This window comes from Capricornis sumatraensis, chromosome 5, assembly GCF_032405125.1.
Source record: "Capricornis sumatraensis isolate serow.1 chromosome 5, serow.2, whole genome shotgun sequence".
Classification (NCBI taxonomy): Eukaryota; Metazoa; Chordata; class Mammalia; order Artiodactyla; family Bovidae; genus Capricornis; species Capricornis sumatraensis.
The window spans coordinates 92,218,263-92,241,154 of record NC_091073.1 but is presented as its reverse complement, the minus strand read 5'-3'; the positions used below and the strand labels follow the sequence as shown (position 1 = coordinate 92,241,154).

General features: G+C 37.8%; 1 protein-coding gene across 1 annotated transcript in view; it reads left to right on the top strand.

Annotated features, from left to right (window-relative positions):
• Positions 1-22,892, top strand: part of SLC13A1 (solute carrier family 13 member 1) — a 75,565-nt gene that overhangs the window by 20,247 nt on the left and 32,426 nt on the right. The window contains exons 2-6 of the mRNA XM_068972959.1: positions 62-190; positions 2,245-2,381; positions 4,711-4,898; positions 5,484-5,541; positions 5,620-5,668. Coding sequence (XP_068829060.1) covers positions 62-190; positions 2,245-2,381; positions 4,711-4,898; positions 5,484-5,541; positions 5,620-5,668 — 561 coding nt within the window. The remainder of the gene's footprint in view (positions 1-61; positions 191-2,244; positions 2,382-4,710; positions 4,899-5,483; positions 5,542-5,619; positions 5,669-22,892) is intronic.

Sequence of the window (22,892 nt, the reverse complement as noted above, 5' to 3'; positions counted from 1 at the left end):
TTTGAACAATGATTTCTCAGCCTTGTTATTTCACCTGACATCTTGCCTTTGCTCTGTCCAGGAAGCGGAATGTGCCTACACCCTGTTTGTCGTCGCCATATTCTGGCTGACAGAAGCTTTGCCTTTGTCGATAACAGCGTTGCTGCCTGGCTTAATGCTCCCGATGTTTGGGATCATGCCTTCCAAAGAAGTAAGTTTTCCTGCGAATGTTTGACTTAATTAGATTCCCTATTTTGTGCTGATACTTTCAGTGAGAAAGTTGTATTTAAAAGGAGCAGTAATCCTGGAGATCAAACCACTCAGTCCTAAAGGAAATCAACCTGAATATTCATTAGAAGGACTGAAGCTGAAGTAGAAGCTCCAAAACTTTGGCCACCTGAGGAGAAGAACTGACTCATTCGAAAAGACCTTGATGTTGGGAAAGAATGAGGGCAGGAAGAGGAGAGGGCGACAGAGAATGAGACGGTTGGATGGCATCATCGACTCAATGGACATGAGTTTGAGCAAGCTCAAGGAGATAGTGATGGACAGGGAAGCCTGGCGTGCTGCAGTCCATGGGGTTGCAAAGAATCAGGCATGAATTAATGACACAACTTAGTGACTGAACAACAAAAACCAAAGCCTGTTGGTAAGGCTTCCACATAAGTCCTCCAGACTTCCAGTCATGCCTTGCCTCTAGAATTCTGCATGTGTGTCCACCTGAAGGTGGACAAAAGCAAAACACAGGCTGTGGTTACTTGAGCTGTGAGTGTCAGTAGAAGAAACGCATGTCTGATCTTTCCAGGCTGTCATCTATGCCCGGTGCCTCCCTCCTAGCAAAAGGGCCAGTTCTTTCACATCCTGCATCAGCTTTTTCTAGCCAACAAAATTCAGTCTACAATGTTGGAAAAGCAATTTTTTTTTTTTTAATAAAGAAAAAGCTTCCCTGTTTTCTTTTCTAGAAACCTGCCATTTCAGAAGATAAACCCAAATTAACTTTCATGTGTATTTCCTTTTTGTTCTTACTGAGAGGAGTTTATTCACACGGAGAGGAGTTTATTCACGCTGAGAGGTGTTTCTTACCTTTATACAATCTAAGGGTACCCATCTGAGGAAAATGGATTCAGTTTCCCATTAAAAGCATGAAATGCACTGAAGCCAGAATGTCTCCACGCAACTCTCAGCCACTCAGCACACAACTGCCTAGACCTCAGGTGAAACATTCTCAGGAAAGATGGCATATTCAAAATGCCAGGCATGTAATTTATCACCTGGATTTCTGTCTTTTGCTTGGGTACAGTACTGCTATCATGTTCATCTGTCCAATATTGTGGGTGGAGACTTCTTTAAAAAGCTAACCCATGACACAGGTCTTTTTGTCTTTTGTAGTTGAAATATAACCCACAATACAGTTTCTCCCCACCTCACCACCCGCCCGCCCCCCCCCCCACCCCCGGCCCCATGCCATGGGAGAGGATTTCAACACGGCCTTGTGATTCAATTTAAGCCAAATATTTTGTAAAGTCAGGACTCTTGAATATCACCGTGAGGTACTTTAAAATAAGGTTTCTATGATTAGATAAGTTTGAAAACTATGTAGCATAGGGTATGCCCCTCTTTGAGAGTGACAGTTTACACGGGTTTAAAGGTTTGGAGAAGGCCTACAAGAAATAAAATTTTAGAATCTTAAGAAATTTTGTCTTCTAAACTTATTTGACCACAGAAACTGTTTTTAAAAAAGAAAAATATTAATGTACCTCTCAGAGAATTATTTTGTAAATCTTGCTGCAAATGGTTGCCCAAGTGTCTGTATGCTCTACTAATCGCCATTCAAAATACAAAAGAATGACTGCAGTCTGGGCATAATGGTGATAATGAAGATGTTGGTGAGCCAGAGCTTGACTTGAGACTTTTCCTCATCATAGCCATGGCCAGTCTGCTGTAGGGTTGCAAACTAATTAGCCCCAGTTTACAGATGGAGAAATTAAGCAATAGAAGGCACTTGCCTGACATTACTCAGGTCTTTAAAAATTCAGTATATGGGTACCCTCTCTCTGTGTATATTTTTTCTTAATACTACTTTTTCTGGATAAGGATGTGGAACTGATTTACATTTGTATTCAAATACATCTGCATTCCGTTCAACAAAATAGAAAGATTATGTAGTTGAAGGTCAAAGTTAGGAGCAGCAAAATAATGCCTTTCTGGTGCAATGTTGTTTTCCCTCGTCAGCATAAATACTCATGGGTTTAATTGCAATTTCAGGTGGCATCTGCTTATTTCAAAGATTTTCACCTACTGCTCATTGGAGTCATCTGTTTAGCAACATCCATAGAAAAATGGAATCTGCACAAAAGGATTGCTCTGAGAATGGTGATGATGGTGGGTGTGAATCCAGCATGGTAAGTACTGTGTTTACTGCTCCAGGTTTACATTCCATACAGACCATTTTTGTACAGAGCAAATAACCAGATAAGTAATGCACATCCAGGCAATCATTTGTATGGCAGTGTAATTCATGATTTTTTTTTCCTCTGCAAAAATGAAAGTGATATAAAGGGTACTTGAGTTGGAGGTGAAAAAAACTTTAATTTCACTGCAAGTCTAATTACAGGGAGATTGGAATAAGTGCACACAACTCTTTCACCTTTTATGCTCTGTAGGAGTCAAAGCTGAGAGAAGCCTGTACCTCAACAAACAAGATTGATAGACTTTAGAGTAGATTTCAGTACTATCTTGTTTATTGGGCTGATTACACATTCAAGACTTGTTCAAGATCATCAGGAAGGATGTTAAGAACCAAAGACAAAGACATTTACTGACAAAATACAAATATGTGCAGAAAAATTCCGAGGTGAACATTTCTCTTTTAAAATGAATTGTTCCAGAGTAAAACAATCAATTAAGAAGTTTCATCTATAGAATGTGCCCACTAAAATAAATTTTGCCCACCAAAATAAAAGGATTTTGCTCATCAGAATCCATTAAATTAATTGGCCATTTGGTTTTAATTCTAGCTCTTGTTAAGAACATGCTGCTGCTGCTGCCAAGTCACTTCAGTTGTGTCCGAGTCTGTGTGACCCCATAGACGGCAGCCCACCAGGCTCCCCTGTCCCTGGGATTCTCCAGGCAAGAACACTGGAGTGGGTTGCCATTTCCTTCTCCCATAGATGGTAACTAAAAAAAAACAAAACAAAGCAAAACAAAAAACCTCCAGTGTCATAATCATTTACATAACGGCATTATGCTTTAAAACCTTAGGTGATTCTTCCCATCTCATCTTTCTTTAAACATAAGAAAATTTATTGAATTGTGCTGCATAATTCGTGTCAGAGGATAACAATGTCTGCGTTTATCATTTATGGAGCACTCTTTTGTAGACAGAAAAAGCATTCAATATCTCAGACGAAGCCTATTTTGTACAAACATCTGTAACTTAAAAATTTTAGAACATGTATGTATCAAGGACATTTCACTCTTAAAATGAAATGGTGTTCCATGCCTCTTGAAGTGCTATAGAAATGCGTCTCTTTCCTTTGACCATCTGCTCACTGGCCCCAGGGGGTGAAGTCATGCACTGCACAGTGGGACAGGGTCCTGTCCTTTATACCACTAAGTGATTTTTCAAGTTAAGGTATTTTCACCACACAAAAGTTTTACCAGTTCCCAATCTTTTTGTACTGAGAGATTTGTACTGAGAGATTGTTTTGCCAATGCCTTAAATTGAAACTGTTTCTATTTTTTAATTAAGAATAGTTTATTGTTTAAACAGTTTGCTTAAAAGTTTTGCTTCATTTTTCAAATAGAAAATATTCACCTTATCTGTAGTTGGGATGTAGGATGTGGAATTTTTCTTATAGATCTATTTCAAAAGAAAGAGAATTTCATAAATGGTTCTATATGGAAAGACATGCATCTGAATGATATTCTTGGACCTCCTACTCAAAAGAGATCAAGTTTCCCCCCCCCCATTTGTGATTCTGAAAGCTTATAGACATGGTTTAAAATCCTATGATTTTAGGTATGTTATTTTTTAAGGGAGAAGGATTACTCTATTTGTACGAGGAGACAATGTAATACATCCAGCTCTTGACAACAGGCAGGAATGTCAGATTCAGGAGAGCATGAATAATTGAATCTACAGAAAATTCTGAAACCTCATTTTAGCTAGTGATTTTAACCATTTCCTCCACCCACCATATACTGAACCAGAGTAGTAAACAAGTAAAAAGCAGGTTTATAAATATTAACCTCCCTCCTTGCCCTTGTTCTTCCTTGGCACATATACAAATAAACAGAGATAAGACCCAAATATAAAAGAAAGAACAAGGGATCCTAAATGCGAATGCCAATTGCACCTTATTTTACTAGTGTTTGAAGATGGGCCATCTTTAAAGGGCATTTGAATTTTGGTGTAATATTATAAGCTGTTATACCATCTACCAACTTGCAGTTTGATTATAAATTTTATCATTTTTTCTGGTTTTGAAGAGAAGACTCTTACAGTTTCCAGGGAGACAAACCTTGTAATAAGTTCTGTCTTACATGTGCCATTTGGATTTCTACCTGTCTATCCTATTCTCAGAGTTCTTTACCTGAGTGAAACCTTAACTGTCTTTATGTTTTGTAAAAATGAATTCTCAACTCACAAATAACATCCTTTACAGGTAAGTACCACAGAGCTGGTGAAGCTAGAGAGCACAATTCATACTGAAGGCCCTCTTGTTTCAGGCTGTCCTTGGGGTTCATGAGCAGTACCGCCTTCCTGTCAATGTGGCTTAGCAACACCTCTACAGCTGCCATGGTGATGCCCATCGTGGAGGCTGTGGCCCAGCAGGTCATCAGCGCAGAGGCAGAGGTGGAGGCCAGTCAGATGACTTATTTCAGTGGAGCTACCAACCAGGCCCTGGAAATAGATGGTATCACATTTGCTTTGGCCACAGTGGGATCTAGCTATTTGGGCAATGGGATAAACTCAAGGATTATATTTTGAATTAATTATCCATACAGGCATGATATGAATTCATCCTTATTCTGCCTCTATTTCCCAGTATTTATACCAGGAAATTATATTTCCCAAATATTTTACCTTCAATTAATGGTTGAATTTACATTCTCTGACAAAAGGGGAAGAAAAAGAATGCCTTTTCTATGCTTCAACCAATCTGATAAAACTCCCTTTTATGTCTTTATCAGTAGACTCAGGTTACTCTTTTACCCTGAAATGACTTTTCCGCATAGTTTGTGAACCTTTAATTCCTGTATTCTATTTGGACACAGCATCACATTCTACCTTGGTTATATCTGGTTCTGATAAACTGCTTTGATGCAGTGAGAAAAATGTTGGGAGGATATTGATGTTTGTAAAACACTTTATTATGATGAAGGTTATGTTAGTACAAAGCGAATTTGTTTATTTTCAGCCTCTCATAATGCTTCCACCTTCACACACACACACTGATAATCCTTCATTTTAATTTTTTTTTCTATTTAATGTTTTGCAGAAAGTATTAACGGACAAGAAGCAAATGAGAGAAAAGAGAAAACAAAACCAGTTCCAGGGTAAAGAATATTATTTTGATCAGGATTTTCAGAATTATATTTTAATGAAATTATAAACTGGGTCAATTTATTTTTCAGATACAGTAATGACGCAGGGAAAATTTCAAGCAAGATGGAGCTGGAAAAGGTACATTAAATTTGATTCTCTCTAAATAATTATACTGAAATTATATTAGATCTGCAGTTAGATATGTATGCATTTTAAAATCTGTTACTTGCTTCCTTGTCTATGAATTACTTTACTTGCCTACGTCAAAGCATGGTGTGATGCTTTGATAAGCCTTCATGGATGGACTGAAATAAAAATCCTCATAGAAAAAGTTTTAGGCTCTGAAATCAACATCATTTTCTCCTTTTAACAGATACCATAGTGATGGCAGTTTGCATATGTAATTTAAAGAAATAGAGTGCTAGCCTCAGAATATTGTTTCATTTTCTTATCAAAATCTTGCTGCCTTTTTATTAAGCACATTCTATTACTTCCAGGTTATGAACTTACAACAACTCCTATTCATATAATTACAATCCAGTTATCTTTAGTATCCTCCTTGCCAATAAATTCTAGTAGAATTCATAAGCTGCTACCGTCAAATGAAGATAGAGGGACTGTTGTAGCCATTCTGGCTATTAAAAGAAGGAAGAAGACTTTTGTAAACTATCCCATAGAATTCATTTTCCCAGAATAAATCAATATAAAAATACTATACTAGGTTTTCTTGGGAGAAATATATCTCAAGACCACTGAAAAGTAAACCTGCACAGAAATAGTCCTACGGTAACCACGGCATTAGAAATATGAGAGTGGGGCATATGTTCCTTCCTCAGGCTATAATGCATCAGCATGCAACTGAATAGGAAAAAGAAAACCGTCTCATTATTTACAGAAATCTTTAAGGAAAGAGTGATTTTTATGTAAAGAGAAAACTAATGTAGTGATAAGTTTTAAACCACTAGCTACAGTGTACTTAAGGGTTTTTAAGATGAGAATTGAATACATATTTCTGAAAATATTATCATCTTTAGGGAGGGAAATAATTCTTTTAGGACATAGAAAATCAGCAGTCTGCCAGGTGTATTATAGAAAAATGCATCAGAAATGACCTTTAAAAACTATTGGGTATACTTGCACTCACTTGGTAACTCTCTTGTGGTCATCTTTAGAAACCTAGTTTTCTGGTGTGATGCTTAAAATTTGAGATCAAGACCCTTCAAATGGACTGGTTATCCAGCACTGTCCCAGGCATGGTAGGAAAGTCTATGGATGAAAAGACCTCCTCTTTACCATGAGCAACTCAGGGTCTAATGGGGAAGATAAACTTTAAAAAAAAAACAAACTGTGACATAAATACCACACCAAAGGTACACACAGAGACCAGATCTCCCAGAAGCTGAAACAACTAGCTCAGTCTGGGAATATTGCCAAGAGAGAATGTGAGGTCAAGAAATCTGAGTCTAGAGGGAAGATGGCACTCACAGTCAGAGATATGCACCCTCCAGGTGTGCAAGGACAGGCCTTCTTGGCTCCCCATTTCACACCCTACCACATTCCACTGCTTGACAGAGAGTAAGTATTCAATAGATAATTATCTTGGCTAATTAATGAAGGAATGAAAAAGGAAGAGGTAATGTAATCAGAGAATACATAAAATTCAAAGACCCCAAAATGTAGAGAGAGGGGATTTTTCAGAAAGCATGTCCAGTGCAGATGCCAGGGATGAGCTGTGGAAAGTGAAATGTTTGGAGAGGTTGGGCCAGGTGAAAAATAGTAGTTCGTTCCATGCAAAGGATCCTAGTTTATCTTAAGGGAAATGGAGAGCTTTGAAGCTAGGAGGGAGTATGGTAAATTCTGCCCTTTGAGAAGCTTACTGTGATAACAAAGTGAAGGACAGAGGGTATGGGCCTAACTGGACTTTCTGATTAGTATGACTTTGTGGATGAGAGTGATAAAAGCATGGAAGATGCCTCTGCTACAGAAAGCTAGATAGAAGAGTGTTTCTGATGCCACTGAGGGAGGAATAAGTTTTCAACAGGGAAATGTGAGATAACTGGGGTCTATTTTAGGCAGTAAAGATAAAAAGTTCTGAGTTTGGTAGAGAAGAGCTAGGCCTTTGAACAGTGATTCTATGGTTGTTCTATAACTTCATACATAAAATTTTAGCTTGGTGTAAAAGAAAAATTAAGAGATAACTTTTTGCTCTAATAAAGTGCTGTTTATAGGGGGTCGCATAAAAGTATTTTTCACATACTGTACATTTAAGATAGATTTTTATTTTGACAATTACAAATCTCAGATATAAATGTAGTAGATTATTATAACATGTTGTTATAATTATAATAAATTGCACCTGTTCTTTGCCAGATTTAAACTGGATAATTTAAGATTAACGGATTATGTGGGAGAATCTGTATCCACTTAATCTACCTATAAAATGGAAGGAATATTTATATTCATAATGTTTCAGTCTTCTACTTTTTTCATCAAGTAGATAAGACATTTTATTGAATTAAATTAAATCCTGTGTGGTTTGGCTTTGAATGTGAACTGCAAGTCAAAAAAGATCCAAATATTACTCTTTTTGAGAGAGGATGGTTTAAAATAAATTTCAAAGAATAAAAAGAAGAAGCAAAAGGGCATAGAGTTTTTTGGTAATTTACACCATTTTGCCATGTTTTTACACATTTGAAGCACCAACGTGTTGATTTGATACACTTACATATTGAAAAGTGATTACCACCATAGCTTTATTTAACACCTCCATCATATTATATAATTACCATTTGTTGCAGTGTGAATATTCAAAATTTACTCTCAGCAACTTTCAACTAATGTATATAATGTTATTAATTATAATAATCCTGCATTAGATACCTGGAACTTATTCATCTTAAAACTGGAAGCAGGTACCCTTTAACCTTTATCTCCCCATCCCAACCCCTGCTCTCCCCTCTAACCCCTGGTAAGCAACACTCTACTCTCCATTCTATGCGTTCAGCTTTTATGGATTTCCCATATCAATGACTGTTGTTGTTTTAGTCACTAAGTCCTGTCTGACTCTTTTGCTACCCCATGGACTTTGTCTCACCAGGCTCCTCTGTCCATGGGATTTCCCAGGCAACAATATTGGAGTGGGTTGCCATTTCCTTCTCCAGGGGATTTTCCCAACCCAGCAATTGAACCCACATCTCCTGCACTGGCAGGCAGATTCTTTATCACTGAGCCACCAGGGAAGCCCCTATAAAAGTGATTCCATGCAGTATTTGTCTTTCCCTGCCCGACTTATTTCACTTAGCCCAAAGCTACTATAATGATTGCCATTTCAACAGGTGTGAGATGATAACTCACATGCTTTTGATTTGTACTCCTCTGATGATTAGTGATGTTAAGCGCCTTTTCATGCACCTGTTGACCACTTGGATGTCTTCTTTAAGAACCTGTCTTTTCAGTTCCTCTGCCTGTTTTTCAGTTGGATTGTCTGGGAGGTTATTCTGTTTGCTTGTTTGATTGGTTGGTTGTTTTTGCTAGTGAGTTGTATGAGTTCTTTGTAAACGTTATCAGTCTTAAAATTCTTATTAGAATTGCAAAGTATTGGTATAGGTGCTAATGATAATTTGATGGTAATTTTCCTATTGCTGCTGCTACAGCAAGCAGCCAATGGTGATGATTATATGTTGGTTTTGAAGCTGATGGATATTCACCAGTTCCTCAGATTCCAGAAATGATTCAGGAGCACTCCTATCTGAGTCTCATTCCTAAGCTGCATACATGAAAAAGACTCACAGTGTTCCCTTTTCACCATAGACAATGGCCCAAACATTAGCAGAGCTCCCTACTCATGCCCAGAATAAAAATGATAGGTAGGTATTTAGCCCATAAATTCTTTTTACTCCAAAAGTTGCTGAAATATTTTTAGAGAAGAAAAGGAACAAGAGGAAAGGAAGAGCCCAAAAGACACTGACATATATGAGGGAATAATTTGTCAGGTTCCAGTGGAGCAGTTGGGAGACCAATCATCACTCATATTATTTCCATAAGAAATGAATTTAGGTATCCAGAAATCAATTTTTACATACTAAAAGAAGAATCAAGTTGCTATGTTTTTTCCTTCTTTCAAGCACTGGTATTAATCAAAGAAATATCTCAGATTTTTACACTAGCTCAATTTCTAAACCTCTAGGCATCTTTGAATGAAAGGAATTGGAAATTCAGTATGTTTTTAATGAGAGGCCTAAAATAATTGTTTTCCATTCATCTTATATAATATGTAGTTTCCCCAAAAAGGAAAAGTCCAAAGGAAAATTTCCTTGAACAAATTGAATGTTGCTTTTAATTAGATATTGTTTAGTTTGGTGGTGAAATCCTTATTATTCAAAATCGAATTCTATAAAACACCACTCTCTAATATTCTCCAAGAATTCTAAGGACCCTATAAAGGTGATAAGCATGGTTCATAAAATATCATGGACTAGGGCTGTTATTTCTGCCAAGTAGGGAGATATCAATTATAGAATATCTGGCCCCTAGATCAAATGCAGAAATGGCATTTTAAATTAGATCAGGTAGGTGCTACAAACAAAAGTTCTTTTTTTTTTTTTTCCCTTTTTTTTTTATTAAATTTTAAAATCTTTAATTCTTACATGTGTTCCCAAACATGAAACCCCCTTCCACCTCCCTCCCCATAACATCTCTGTGGGTGATCCCCATGCACCAGCCCCAAGCATGCTGTATCCTGCGTCAGACATAGACTGGCGATTCAATTCTTACATGATAGTATACATGATAGAATGCCATTCTCCCAAATCATCCCGCCCTCTCCCTCTCTCTCTGAGTCCAAAAGTCCGTTATACACAGCTGTGTCTTTTTTCCTGTCTTGCATACAGGGTCGTCATTGCCATCTTTCTAAATTCCATATATATGTGTTAGTATACTGTATTGGTGTTTTTCTTTCTGGCTTACTTCACTCTGTATAATCGGCTCCAGTTTCATCCATCTCATCAGAACTGATTCAAATGAATTCTTTTTAACGGCTGAGTAATACTCCATTGTGTACATGTACCAAAGCTTTCTTATCCACTCATCTGCTGATGGACATCTAGGTTGTTTCCATGTCCTGGCTATTATAAACAGTGCTGCGATGAACATTGGGGTACATGTGTCTCTTTCAATTCTGGTTTCCTCGGTGTGTATGCCCAGCAGTGGGATTGCTGGGTCATAAGGTAGTTCTATTTGCAATTTTTTAAGGAATCTCCAAAAAGTTCTAAATTGCTTTTCCCTTTTCCTAGACCAGGCGAAGATAGTTGGCCTGCAAAGCCAGTTTTTAGCACTACTGAGGCTTCACTTGACACAACCTACTTTCCTTTACCCATCCAGCCAAATTCTGCAGGTTATAAAGATGTGAGCAGAAAGAGAGAGAGAGAGAAAGGCTATCACATACCCTTTAGGAATCACGGCATCACCAAAAGGCAAGAGATAACAAGGGCTGTTGAAGAAAAGGGAGCCCCTATGGATTGTTGGTGGGAATGTAAATTGGCGCAACCACTATAGAAAACAATGGATCAAAATACTAACACAGGATTTAGCAATCCCACTACAGGGTATATATTCAAAGGAAATGAAAACAGGATCTTGAAGAGATATCTGCACTCACACTGTAGCATTAGCCACAATAGCCAAAATATGGAAAAAATAAATGAATGGATTAAGAAGATGTGGTATGCATATACCATGGTATATTATTAAGCCATGAGAGGAAAAAAAAAAAAAAAGGCAATTCTGCCATTCCAATTGCATGGATAAACCTTGAGTGCAGTATGCTAAGTAAAATAAGCCAGGCATAGAAGGACAAATACTGCATGGTTTCATTTATATATTGAATCTTGAAAATAAAAGTAAAACTCATAGAAATAAAGAATAGAAAACTGGTTCTCAGGAGCCAGGGGGTGGGAGTGGGTAAACAGGGAGATATTAGCAATAGGGTACAAGCATTTGGCTATAACATAAATAAGGTCAGAGGACCTAATATAAAACATGGGGACTAGAGGTGATAATATTACTGTATGGTTGAGATTGGTTAAGGGACTGATACTTGAATGTGTCACCAATGAAAGAGAGAGAGAGGAAGGCCGGAGGGACACATGCTGTAAGTGAAGTATTTAAGGGCTGGGTGGGAATAATCTTTTCATAATGCATATGTAGATCAGATCACCATGATGTACACTTTAAATATCTTATGATTTTATTTGTCAGTTATACCTCAATAATGTTAAAAAAGATCATAAGATATTTAAAGTATGCATTGGTGATTTTAAGAACTATTCATGGTGAAATGGTTTCCCCTACCTGCTTGATTGGCATATTGATTGCCTCACATATTTATCTTTTTCTCTTTTTTTGAGAGCATTTTGGTTCTACTTCTGGCAAATTTCAATTGTTGAGTGTAGTGATGTTAACTCTAGTCACGGTACCTAGTCAATGGCTTCTCAGTCCTTACTCATAGCTGAAAGTTTATACATTTTACTTGTTTTTTTTTTTTTTTAACTTGGCAGTTTTCTGCACCTCTAGGAACACAAGATGAAGTTGAAGTTTTAAAAGACATTATAACTATCCTATTCACTAATCCAATTTATGAGAACTCATGCCATTCAGTTGAGAATTTGGAAGCCTCATTATCAATAGTATTAAATCAGAACAAGCGATGATATTTCTGACATATACTGGGATTCAGATGGTGCTGATTCAGGTACTGGGATTCAGCAGGCAGGTGGTACTTTCCTGGTGGCTCAGTGGTAAAGAATCTGCCTGCAATGCAGAAGACTCAAAGATGTAGACTCAATCCCTGGGTCTGGAAGATCCCCTGGGGGAGGAAATGGCAACCCACTCCAGTATTCTTGCCTGGGAAATCCCATGGACAGAGGAGCCTGATGGCCTACAGTCCATGGGGTCATAGAAGAGTTGGATACAACAGAGACTAACAACAACAAGCAACAGGTGGTGAGGTGAATTCACTTCTGAATAAATAATTTATTTAGACAGTCATAAAAAAAAGAAGAATCATAGCAGCAGCCTGTGAGCACAACCTCACTCAAGATTTTAACGTTTATTGTAGTCAAAACCCTGGCTGGGCTCCATTGGTTTACTTAGCTGGGTTTCCACAAAACATTTTGTTATTAAAGAAATAATTTGCTATTGACAATGCATTTTCTTCTATATACCTTTTAATTTTGAACCACAAAAGCATGGTTCTTCACTTTTTATATTGTGGAAATATTATGTAGCAAGTAACATGAGCTTAACCATGTTCAAGCAACTGTACTTTCCCCTAACTGTACAATAAATCTCCATAAAATAAACCTCCCATAGAATTTATTCTAATACTGTGTTTGTTTTGTTTCCTAAAATTCTCAACAATATTTTTCTTCTCATAGTCCAATGATATTTCCTAACAAAAGGATACATTTATTTTGTCCCCAAATTGTTTTTCAAGTATCTTGATTGTGAGATATTTTAATATATACATATTTAAAGAATGTAACAAAAAATTTAAAGAAGATGATAAAATGGTTTATACCAATGCCCCAGCTTAGGAAAAAGGACATAACAATTTCTAAAAGTCCCCACGAGCTCTTCTTTGATTCCATCTCCTTTCCTCACACAATCATATCCAGCCCCTTATGGAGGTAGCCACAGTCTCCAGAATTTCAAGTTAATCATTTTCTTGTGTTCTTTTCAGTATTACCACTTCTATTAATTACTTCTTCATCTCAACAAACACCCCAAATAACGATAGTTTTAATAAGATAGGAATAGGCTGGTATAACGGTTTCACAATCGTGATGACTTTGACTGTTTCTATTCTTGCTCTGCCATCATCAGCACTTGATGGCTCCCTCAGGGTTCAGGACGGCTGCCTCATTGCCCTCTATCCATTCTCTGTTCCAGCTACTGGGAAACAGAAAGGAGAACGCAAAAGGCATACCAGATATATACTTAGCAATTCTTCCATTACTTTCCTGGGTTTAGAATTATTCACATTTCTAATTTCTCCTTGAGGTTTAGTTGTATTTTTCTAGGAACTTATGCATTCCCTCTCAAATTTAGTTGCATGTTGTTTTTAATATTCTCTTATTACCCGTTTAATTTCTATAGTATTTTTAGCTTTGTATCTTTTCATTCCTACTATTGGAATATTTTTCCCAAAGTGTACATTGTATATATAAGTCTGCCAAAGAACCAACTTTTGGCTCTTCTGATCCTATTCCATGTTCTACATTATTAGTTTCTTCTTTTGATCACTTTATTCTGTCTACTGTATCTTTCCATTTAGTTTCACTAATTGTAAAATATAAATCTGCATTATTTGTTTGAACTTTCTCTTCTCTTCCAAAGTAAAAATTTGAGGAGACAAATTTTCTTCCATTTCTTCCGCTTTCCTTGTATTCTATATTTTTCAGTTTTTTATGTCTTCTGATTTCCATGATATTAGTCTTTGATTCATGGGCTGCTTAGATGTATGTTTTAAATTTTGAAATAAATGAAACGTTTGTAGCTACTTCTTGTTTTGTTGTTTATTTCTAACATAAATTCCCTGTGGTCAAAAGCTTGTCTGTATGACATCAGTTCTTCTAAACTTGCTGAGGCAGATTTGTGGACTAGCCATGGCCAATTGTGATAAATATTTCATTTTACTTAAAAAGAACTGCATATTTTCAACGTATTGGGTGCAGTATTTTCTAAGGCTTTTAGATCAAGTTTGCCAGTTGTGATTGTCAAGTTGTCTATGACCTAACAATTTTTGTCAGGTTAGCCAGCAATGAATGCAGCTGTTTTGTTGACATCTCCCTCTATGATGTGAATATGTCTGTGTCTCCTGATCTGTCATTGTTGGTTTCTGTATAATTTAAGATTATGTTATTACATCCCTATCAGTTTAGAATATTTATATATTCCTGGCTAAGTAATGCTTTTACCATTTTGCCTGTCCCTTTTAATCAGTGGTAATATTTTGGAATCAGCGTTTGTCTGATGAAAGTGTAATAACAATACTAGCTTTCTTTAAGATAGTGTTTACTTGGCATGACTTCTGTCCTTTCAGTTTCAGTAGTTCTGTGTTCTTATACTTTAGATGTTTCTTTTATAAAAAGCATATTGTTGGCTTTTGCATTTTTATTCAGGTTAGAAAATTTTGCCTGACAAGATTGATCCACTTGAACTTTCTGTGACTTTATAAGTTTAGAGTAATTTTTAGTGCCAGATTTCTGTTTTTCAAGTACTTATTCTTTCCATCTCTCTTTCCTGCATTATTTTGCAGTTGTTATCTTTTTGTTCTTTGTTCTTTTTTATATAATCCTACACAGACACAGGTGCACACACACACACACACACATACTGATGTCCTGTGCTGCTATGTTATTTATATATTATTTCAGTCATTTTTTACCACTATTAAAGAACAGAATCTTTTTTTGCAATAGCATGTATGTTTCGGTTTTTTGTTCTTCACTAAGAAATTACAAAGGAAGCTTCTAAATACTTAACAGGATATAACATTTTGTAAAATAAATAATGGATTTACTTGATTTTCAGCATTGATGAAAACAGAATTTTTATGAAAAGTCCAGTTTTGTGTGCTAAATTTTAAATACCTATTTATTACACTATTACTATTAATGTATAAACTAATATCCTGATTCATACTATGCATCATAATTCTTTATTAACTATAGTGGATAGAAATCCTCATTCAAGGAATCTTACTGATAACTTCAAATTTGTTACCAGCTCTTCTGAGTCCTTCAGGTTATTGCTGATTATATCCTCACCAGATCTTCATGAAGAGTTTACATCAAGAGTAGGAGAAGGATGTCCTCTTACATTTTCTTATGTTGTCTTCATTCTAGGGTTTTTTTAAGTAACTTCCTGTAGAAATCACTTAAAGCCAGAAGCACATCGTGGAAGGACTGGTTGAATTAAAGCTAGAAAGGATAATTTGTTATCCTCTTAACCAAGACCATATAAACTCAACACGTCAAGAGTGAACAGGGTCGCATGGCCCTAATGTCACTCTCTCTATGCACTCTGGAGCTTTCCTCTCCTTTCCCTGTTTTCTCCATCATCCCCCAGTGTGGATGCTGTCGAGCCACGAAGGTCAATCTGTGCAAGAGTTATTAGTCGAGAATCATTTATTCACTTGTATTTTAAAGTTAAAAGAGAAATATTGCATCTTCCAATAAGATGGCAGATTAAATAGGTCCATTCACCTTCACCCTATCCTGAATCTTCATTTAAAAAAAGAATAGACTTTTTAAGGTGAAGTCACAATTAGAAAAATGTCGAGTGAGAAAATGACAGCAAAATCACTTTGAAACATGGAAAGTTAAAGCATAGGTGGGAAATGCCTCAATTAGTCAATGAAAGTGAAATTCTAGTCAACAGTGAGGAAAGAAAATAAGCAATCTAATTTACCTATCAGTAGCCCTCAAAGTTTTTAAAATGTTGAAAAGTGAAGGTACTTAAAAAATTGTTTAAGAAACAGTTAAATATACAAGTTTCTCCCCCAAGTCTCCATGGATGCAGCTGTCCCTCCTCCACCGAACAGAAGCATAATTGTTAGACAGGTGACACAGAGGGTAAGGAGAACTTGATGCAGTTCCGAATCGGGGATAATTTCATGATGAAAACAGAGATACTGACTGACCATTTATATGTTGAATGGTGAGAACCCTGCCTTCCACCTGCTAGCCCCAGTAACCAGACTTATTCCCTCCTCGTGTCAGTAGGCAAGAGGCCAGGGAGGTTTTTCTTGGGGTAATGCAGCCAGTATAAGAGAAAAGATGAAAATATATAGCATTGGGTTTTCTCCCCCAAAAGCCCCAATCAGATGATACTAGATATGAGCCCACATTTACCAACAAATCCCAAAGCACATGTACAAGGATTCCAGCCAGCTTTTCACTGCTTTAAATATGAGCAAAGCACCAAAGTTCCTGGATATCTGAAGACAGCCTCAGGCATGGAAGGGAGAGACTTAAACAAAGAAAAGGAAAACAGAAACTTGCAGGAAACAGACTGTGCAAAAAGATGAAAACGCAAGAAAAGAAGCTATCATTGATATATTCAGAGAGGGAAGCAAAGAATCTGCATTCATGAAATATGAAGGACATTCTGTAATAGAGGAACAAGAAGCAGAACATATATAAGTAAAATAGGAAATAAATTTATAAAATACTAAATACAATGTAAAGACATGAAATATAAGTAGAAACTTTAGTATAAAAGGAATAAGCAAGAACAGAAGAGATAGGAGTTTCAGAAAAAGAGTAGAGAAAATGGAGAAGATTCTATCAAAATTCAAGAAAACTTCCATAATGGAAAAATATAATTTTTATGACAAGCTCGCACTGGGTACCAGCAAGATGGATGGGACAGATACACATAGGGAAGGACGTTGAGAGTTCAGAATACAGTGAATGAGAAGACCCTAAAAGTTTCCAGAAAGAGAGAAAAACCAATTCCTTTGGATAAAAAACATGAATAACAGAAGACTTCTTTAGGGCAATCCTGGAAACTCACGGGCAATCAGGGTAGAATGCCTTCAAAAATCTAAGTAACATTGTTTTCAACCTAGAAATCAATACCCAGTCGAACTATCAATGAAGGAAGAGGGTAAACTTAAGTCTAGATAGCTCCTTGCAGGTCTAGAGTAAGAAAATGACTAGACGTAGGGCAGACAGGAAAGCCCTGAAGAGACGTCTCTAAGACAACAGAATTGGTAGAATATTGTTGTAGATTAAATATCCGCCTGCAATGCCGGAGACCTGGGTTCAATCCCTGGGTTCAGTCCCTGGGTTCAGTCCCTGGGTTGGAAAGATGCCCTGGAGAAGGGAAGGGCTACCCACTTCAATATTCTGGCCTAGAGCATTCCAGGGACTGTGTGGTCCATGGGGTCACAAAGAGTCAGACACGACTGAACGACTTTCACATCACTTTGTTGTAGATTAGGTGTCGCATCATTTTCTTTTTCAGAGAAAACATTTAAATAACCAGGGAATATTTTGGGCTGATTTAGTAGTATCCACTTAGAAAACTGATCAAGTAAGCAGGGGACACAAAACAAGAAAAGTAATATATACATCTGATTTCTCAGTTGTTAGTAGATCTCTAGACGACATTCTGAATGCTGAACTCTGCTCTAAGCAAAATTATGATAGCCATAATGGGAGGGTGATGGAGACTTGAGAAGTCTTAAGTGTGTTCAGTGGAGGAGGCTGTGAAAGAAAGCTTAATTCTCATCATGTAACATAGTGGAATTTTAACTCTAATACCTTCAACTGAGAAATGATACCACAGGAATAGTATTAAAATGCAAAATTAAAGTAAAGTCGCTCAGTCGTGTCCGACTCTTTGGGACCCCATGGACTATAGCCTATCAGGCTTCTCCGTCCATGGGATTTTCCAGGCAAGAGTGCTGGAGTGGATTGCCATTTCCTTCTCCAGGGGACCTTCCCGACCCACGAATCGAACCCGGGTCTCCCGCATTGTAGGCAGACGCTTTACCATCTGAGCCACCAGGGAAGCCCCTAAAATGCAAAAAATGCTCAAAAAGAGCTGGAAGATTTTAAACTTTCACAAGCAGAAAATGATTAGCAGGAACTAATATTTTGTGCAATTAGCCTTGCATAAACGTTTAAATATAAATATAACCCGTAATGTTTTTATACCACACTCACCCAGTTGAATTATTTTGTACAGAGCAGTGGAGACTGGTATAGTCCATAGTGATTCCTTTATTATAATAGCACCTGGGGTCGGTGTATAACATGCCCCAGAATCCACAATCACTGCCACCAGGTGGCAATAGTGAGTTATATCGGCACCTGCGGGATTTCTGTTCTGAAATGTCCCTGGAGTACTACCCATTTCACAGTGTCTTAGGATTCTGAACTTGGTCATGTCCTGGACAAAATGTTTTCAGTTACTTGAAAGAAGCTGTAGAAGACATACTCACAAGGTCGGTCTAAGATGTCATATATTATCGGAACTACAAATGTATGATGACAGAATTGGAATTGAATAAAAATACACTAGGTTGCAGTTGCTGTTGTGAAAGCAATATGAAAAGTAATTAGAGGTAAAGTTTTGGGTATAGATTAAAAAACTCACATAAATAAAAAGTGTGTTCTGGAAGGCAAAATGACACAAGGGAAATCACTGAAAGGAAACTCAGATACACAGAAATCTGCTTCATTTCTGCTGGGACCGTTATGTCACATTGAGACTTATTTTGTTCTTCTGAAAATGTAGGTCTTTGTACCAGATTATCTCTAAATATCTGTACTCTATGATTCTTTTATATATTAAAAAAATTATTTTATATTGTGGAAGATAGAAACAGTATCAAGAAAGTAGCAGGCACTCTCATATCTGATATATTTCATTTCAGTATAATTTCTTTTGTGTATTTGTGGATAAATGTTTTATTTTTAAAAAACTACATCATTGTATACATTTAATTTCATGTACGTCTCTCATCAAGAAACATAAAGTAAGCTCTTTCCTGCTCACAATATATCCTTGTCTCTGTCCTTTGTCAGCAGCGCAAGAGATTTCCTCTGCCCACCTCATCCCTGAATGTCTCCAGCTTCAGCCCCTAGATGCTTTGTTTCTCCCTTCTTTGCTTTGGATTTTTTTTTCCCTCTCCCAATTTCAAAGAAAAGATACCTCACACACACACACAAATTCCTGCTCCACTCATAGATAAATGTAGTGATTAGTTCAGATAAATCTGCAAACATGTAATCTCAGGGTCTGAATCTTACTGTCTACCCAGAGTGACTTATTCCAACATCATTTTAAGATTAGGGTCAAACACTCTAAAATTAGGGTCGAACACTCTTGAAACTACTGTCTTGAGCAGATCAATTTGCTAAGGACTCTCCTACTCCTTTTTAGAGTTTCTGTACCAATCATTGTCTTAATTAGTGGCTCATCTCAGACTTTCTTAAGAGCTCTATTTTCCTGCCCATTGCTCTCTACTACTGTCTCTCTGGTCCTCAATCTTTGCACCTTACTACAGTATCATCTTTTCAAGCTTCTCCTCCCACCTTCAATCTTTCAAGCGTCAGGGTCTTTCCAGTGAGTCAGTTCTTCACGTCAGGTGGCCAAAGTATTGGAGTTTCAGCTTCAGCATCAGTCCTTCCAATGAATATTCAGGACTGATTTCCTTTAGGATGGACTGGTTGGTTCTCCTTGCAGTCCAAGAGACTCTCAAGAGTCTTCTCCAACACCACAGTTCAAAAGCATCAATTTTTCGGTGTTCAGCTTTCTTCACAGTCCAACTCTCACATCCATACATGACCACTGGAAAAACCATAGCTTTGACTAGATGGACCTTTGTGGGCAAAGTAATGTCTCTGCTGTTTAATATGCTGTCTAGGTTGGTCATAGCTTTTTTCCAAGGAGCAAGTGTCTTTTAATTTCATGGCAGCAGTCACCATCTGCAGTGATTTTGGAGCCCCAAAACATAAAGTCTGTCACTGTTTCCATTGTTTCCCCATCTATTTGCCATGAAGTGATGGGACCAGATGCCATGATCTTAGTTTTCTGAATGTTAAGTTTTAAGCCAGCTTTTTCACTCTCGTCTTTCACTTTCATCAAGAGGCTCTTTAGTTCTTCTTCGTTTTCTGCCATAAGGGTGGTGTCATCTGCGTATCTGAGGTTATTGATATTTCTCCTGGCAATCTTGATTCCAGCTTGTGCTTCATCCAGCCCAACATTTCTCATGATGTACTTTTCACGTAAGTTAAATAAGCGGGGTGACAATATATAGCCTTGACGTACTCCTTTCCTGACTTGGAACCAGTCTGTTGTTCCATGTCCAGTTCTAACTGTTGCTTCGTACAGATTTCTGCATAAAGATTTCTCAGGAGACAGGTCAGGTGGTCTGGTATTCCCATCTCTTTCAGAATTGTCCACAGTTTATTGTGATCCACACAGTCAAAGGCTTTGGCGTAATCAGTGAAGCAGAAGTAGATGTTTTTCTGGTATTCTCTTGCTTTTTCAGTGATTCAAAGGATGTTGGCAATTTGATCTCTGGTTCCTCTTACAATAACCCAAATCAGAGATAATGATGACTTAGAGCAAGTGATAGTGGAGATGGGAAAAACCAGCAGAGTCCAGACATTTTTCAGTAGATACGATTGATAGAATTTAGTGGGATGAGAATGAGGAGAATTTTAAGGACAAGCAATGTAGTATAGTGGCTGAGAGTGCTGTGGTATGAGCCCTGCATGGTCTCCAAACTTAAGTCTGCCATTTCCAGGCTCTGTGACCATAAGCAAGCCACCCAGCCTCTCTGTGCTTCACATCTCCATACGTAAAATCAGATAATGGTAGTACCTCTCTCATTATGTTGTAAGAAAAATGTGAATTAAAGCATTTATTTGATTTTAACTTAAAGCAGTGTTTTTGTATACTCAGCACACTCTAAGTGTTTGTAATCATGGGGGTGGTAATGCTATTATCTTCTGTAGATGATCCTGAAGAGGAGGATTTGAGGAAGGAAAGAATGAGTTTGGTTTTGAATATTTGGGGATTGGAGTTTTATCTGAGACATTCAAATTAAGTTGGACAGTCTGTTGGATTCATAGGTAAAAGGAGAAGCCTGGCTGAAAACAAGTTAGGTGGTGTGATTTTCTCTTTCATTAAACCAGTGAAATGTATGAAAATCCCTAAGGAGAAATTTTACTGTGAGAAGAGACAAGCAAGCACCTGTGACAGGGTTTCAGGAAACTCCAGGGTTTTTTTGTTTGTTTTCGGCTGTGCTGGTCTTTGTTGCAGCGAGTGGGGGCTCCTCTTCATTGCGTTGCACAGGATTCTTTTTGCAGAGGCTTCTTCTACTGCAGAGCACAGGCTCGAGGCACCGAGCTTCGTAGTTGCAGCACATGGGTCCATAGTTGCAGTTCCCGGGCTCTACAGCAACAGGCTCAATAGTTGTGGCCAGTGGGCTGAGTTGCCCTGAGGCATGTGCGATCCTCCTGGATCAGGGATCAAACTCTAGTCTCCCCCGTTGGTGGGCAGATTCCTTACCACTGAACCACCAGGGAAGCCCAGGGAACTCCAGTTTTAAGGACGCATCAAGGAGAATGAACAGGCAAGGGAGACAGAGGAACAGGCAGAGATGAAGAAGAAAAACCAGAAGACTGAAATGTCACAGAGCCCAAAGAAGAGTTCTCCAGAGAGAAGGAGTCATCAACTCTTTTAGGTGCTGCTGAGAAGTCTCCAGGGACTTGCCAGGTGGCGCTAGTAGTAAAGAACCTGCCTGCCAAGGCAGGAGACGTAAGAGACACAGGTTCGACCCCTGGGTCTGCAAGATCCCCTGGAGAAGAAAATGGCTACCCATTCCAGTACTCTTGCCTGGAGAACCCCCTGGACAGAGGAGCTTCGTGAGCTACAGTCCACGGTGTCGCAAAGAGTCAGACATGATTGAAGTGACTTAGTGTGCATGCACAGGAGAAATCTGCAAACCTGGGAATGAACAATAGCTACTGAGTTTGTAATATGGAGGTTATAAAAAATCATAGCAAGTGCACGTTGAGCTGATTGAAGAGAAAGAAGCCAGATTAGAAAGGTTAAAGAAATGGAACAGGTGAATATAGGCAATTCTTTTGTGTAGTTTGACAGTGAAAGTGGGCTTTTGTAATTAAATAGAGGATTCTTCATTCCAGCTAATGAAATGAGGTTGCTTTTTTTTTTTTTTTTTGCTAAACATGACTGAAAACTCTTGACTAAATGAAGTGACACAAAAATTATAGATTCTATTCCAGATTTCAGCAATCTGGATAGCAACAGTCAGACCAAGAGAGTGTGTTAAATGGGCCACACGTGAGAGAAGGAATGAAGTTGCTTTTGTCTTGCACCTTAAGTTCTATCCTTAAAAAAAAAAATTAAAAATAGTGATTTTTTCAGATGGAGTCATTGGAAGATATGTTGTCCAGGAATTAGAGCACAGGGTGACTGAGGAAGAGCAGATTGAAGGTCTCTGGATATGAGATTTTTCAAAAACATCTGTAAGACTGGGATCTCTGAGGGGTATTCATAAAGATCATCCAGTTATCCAGATGCTTGACAGGATTTTCAGGATGGAGGAGTCTTGTGGGCCAGATGGGAATGTCATCTTAATTGATAGCAGTGGGTGATCAGGAGATCAGAACATCCTATTCAAAAGAATGGGCAGGGAAAGAGATAGCCAAATGACATGAGCTTAAAGAAAAATTGATTTATTCTCATGTCAGTAGGAGATTAATGTTCTGGAAGAGGGTGGGGAACAAAGAGGACACTGACTCCATCTCTCAGTGCT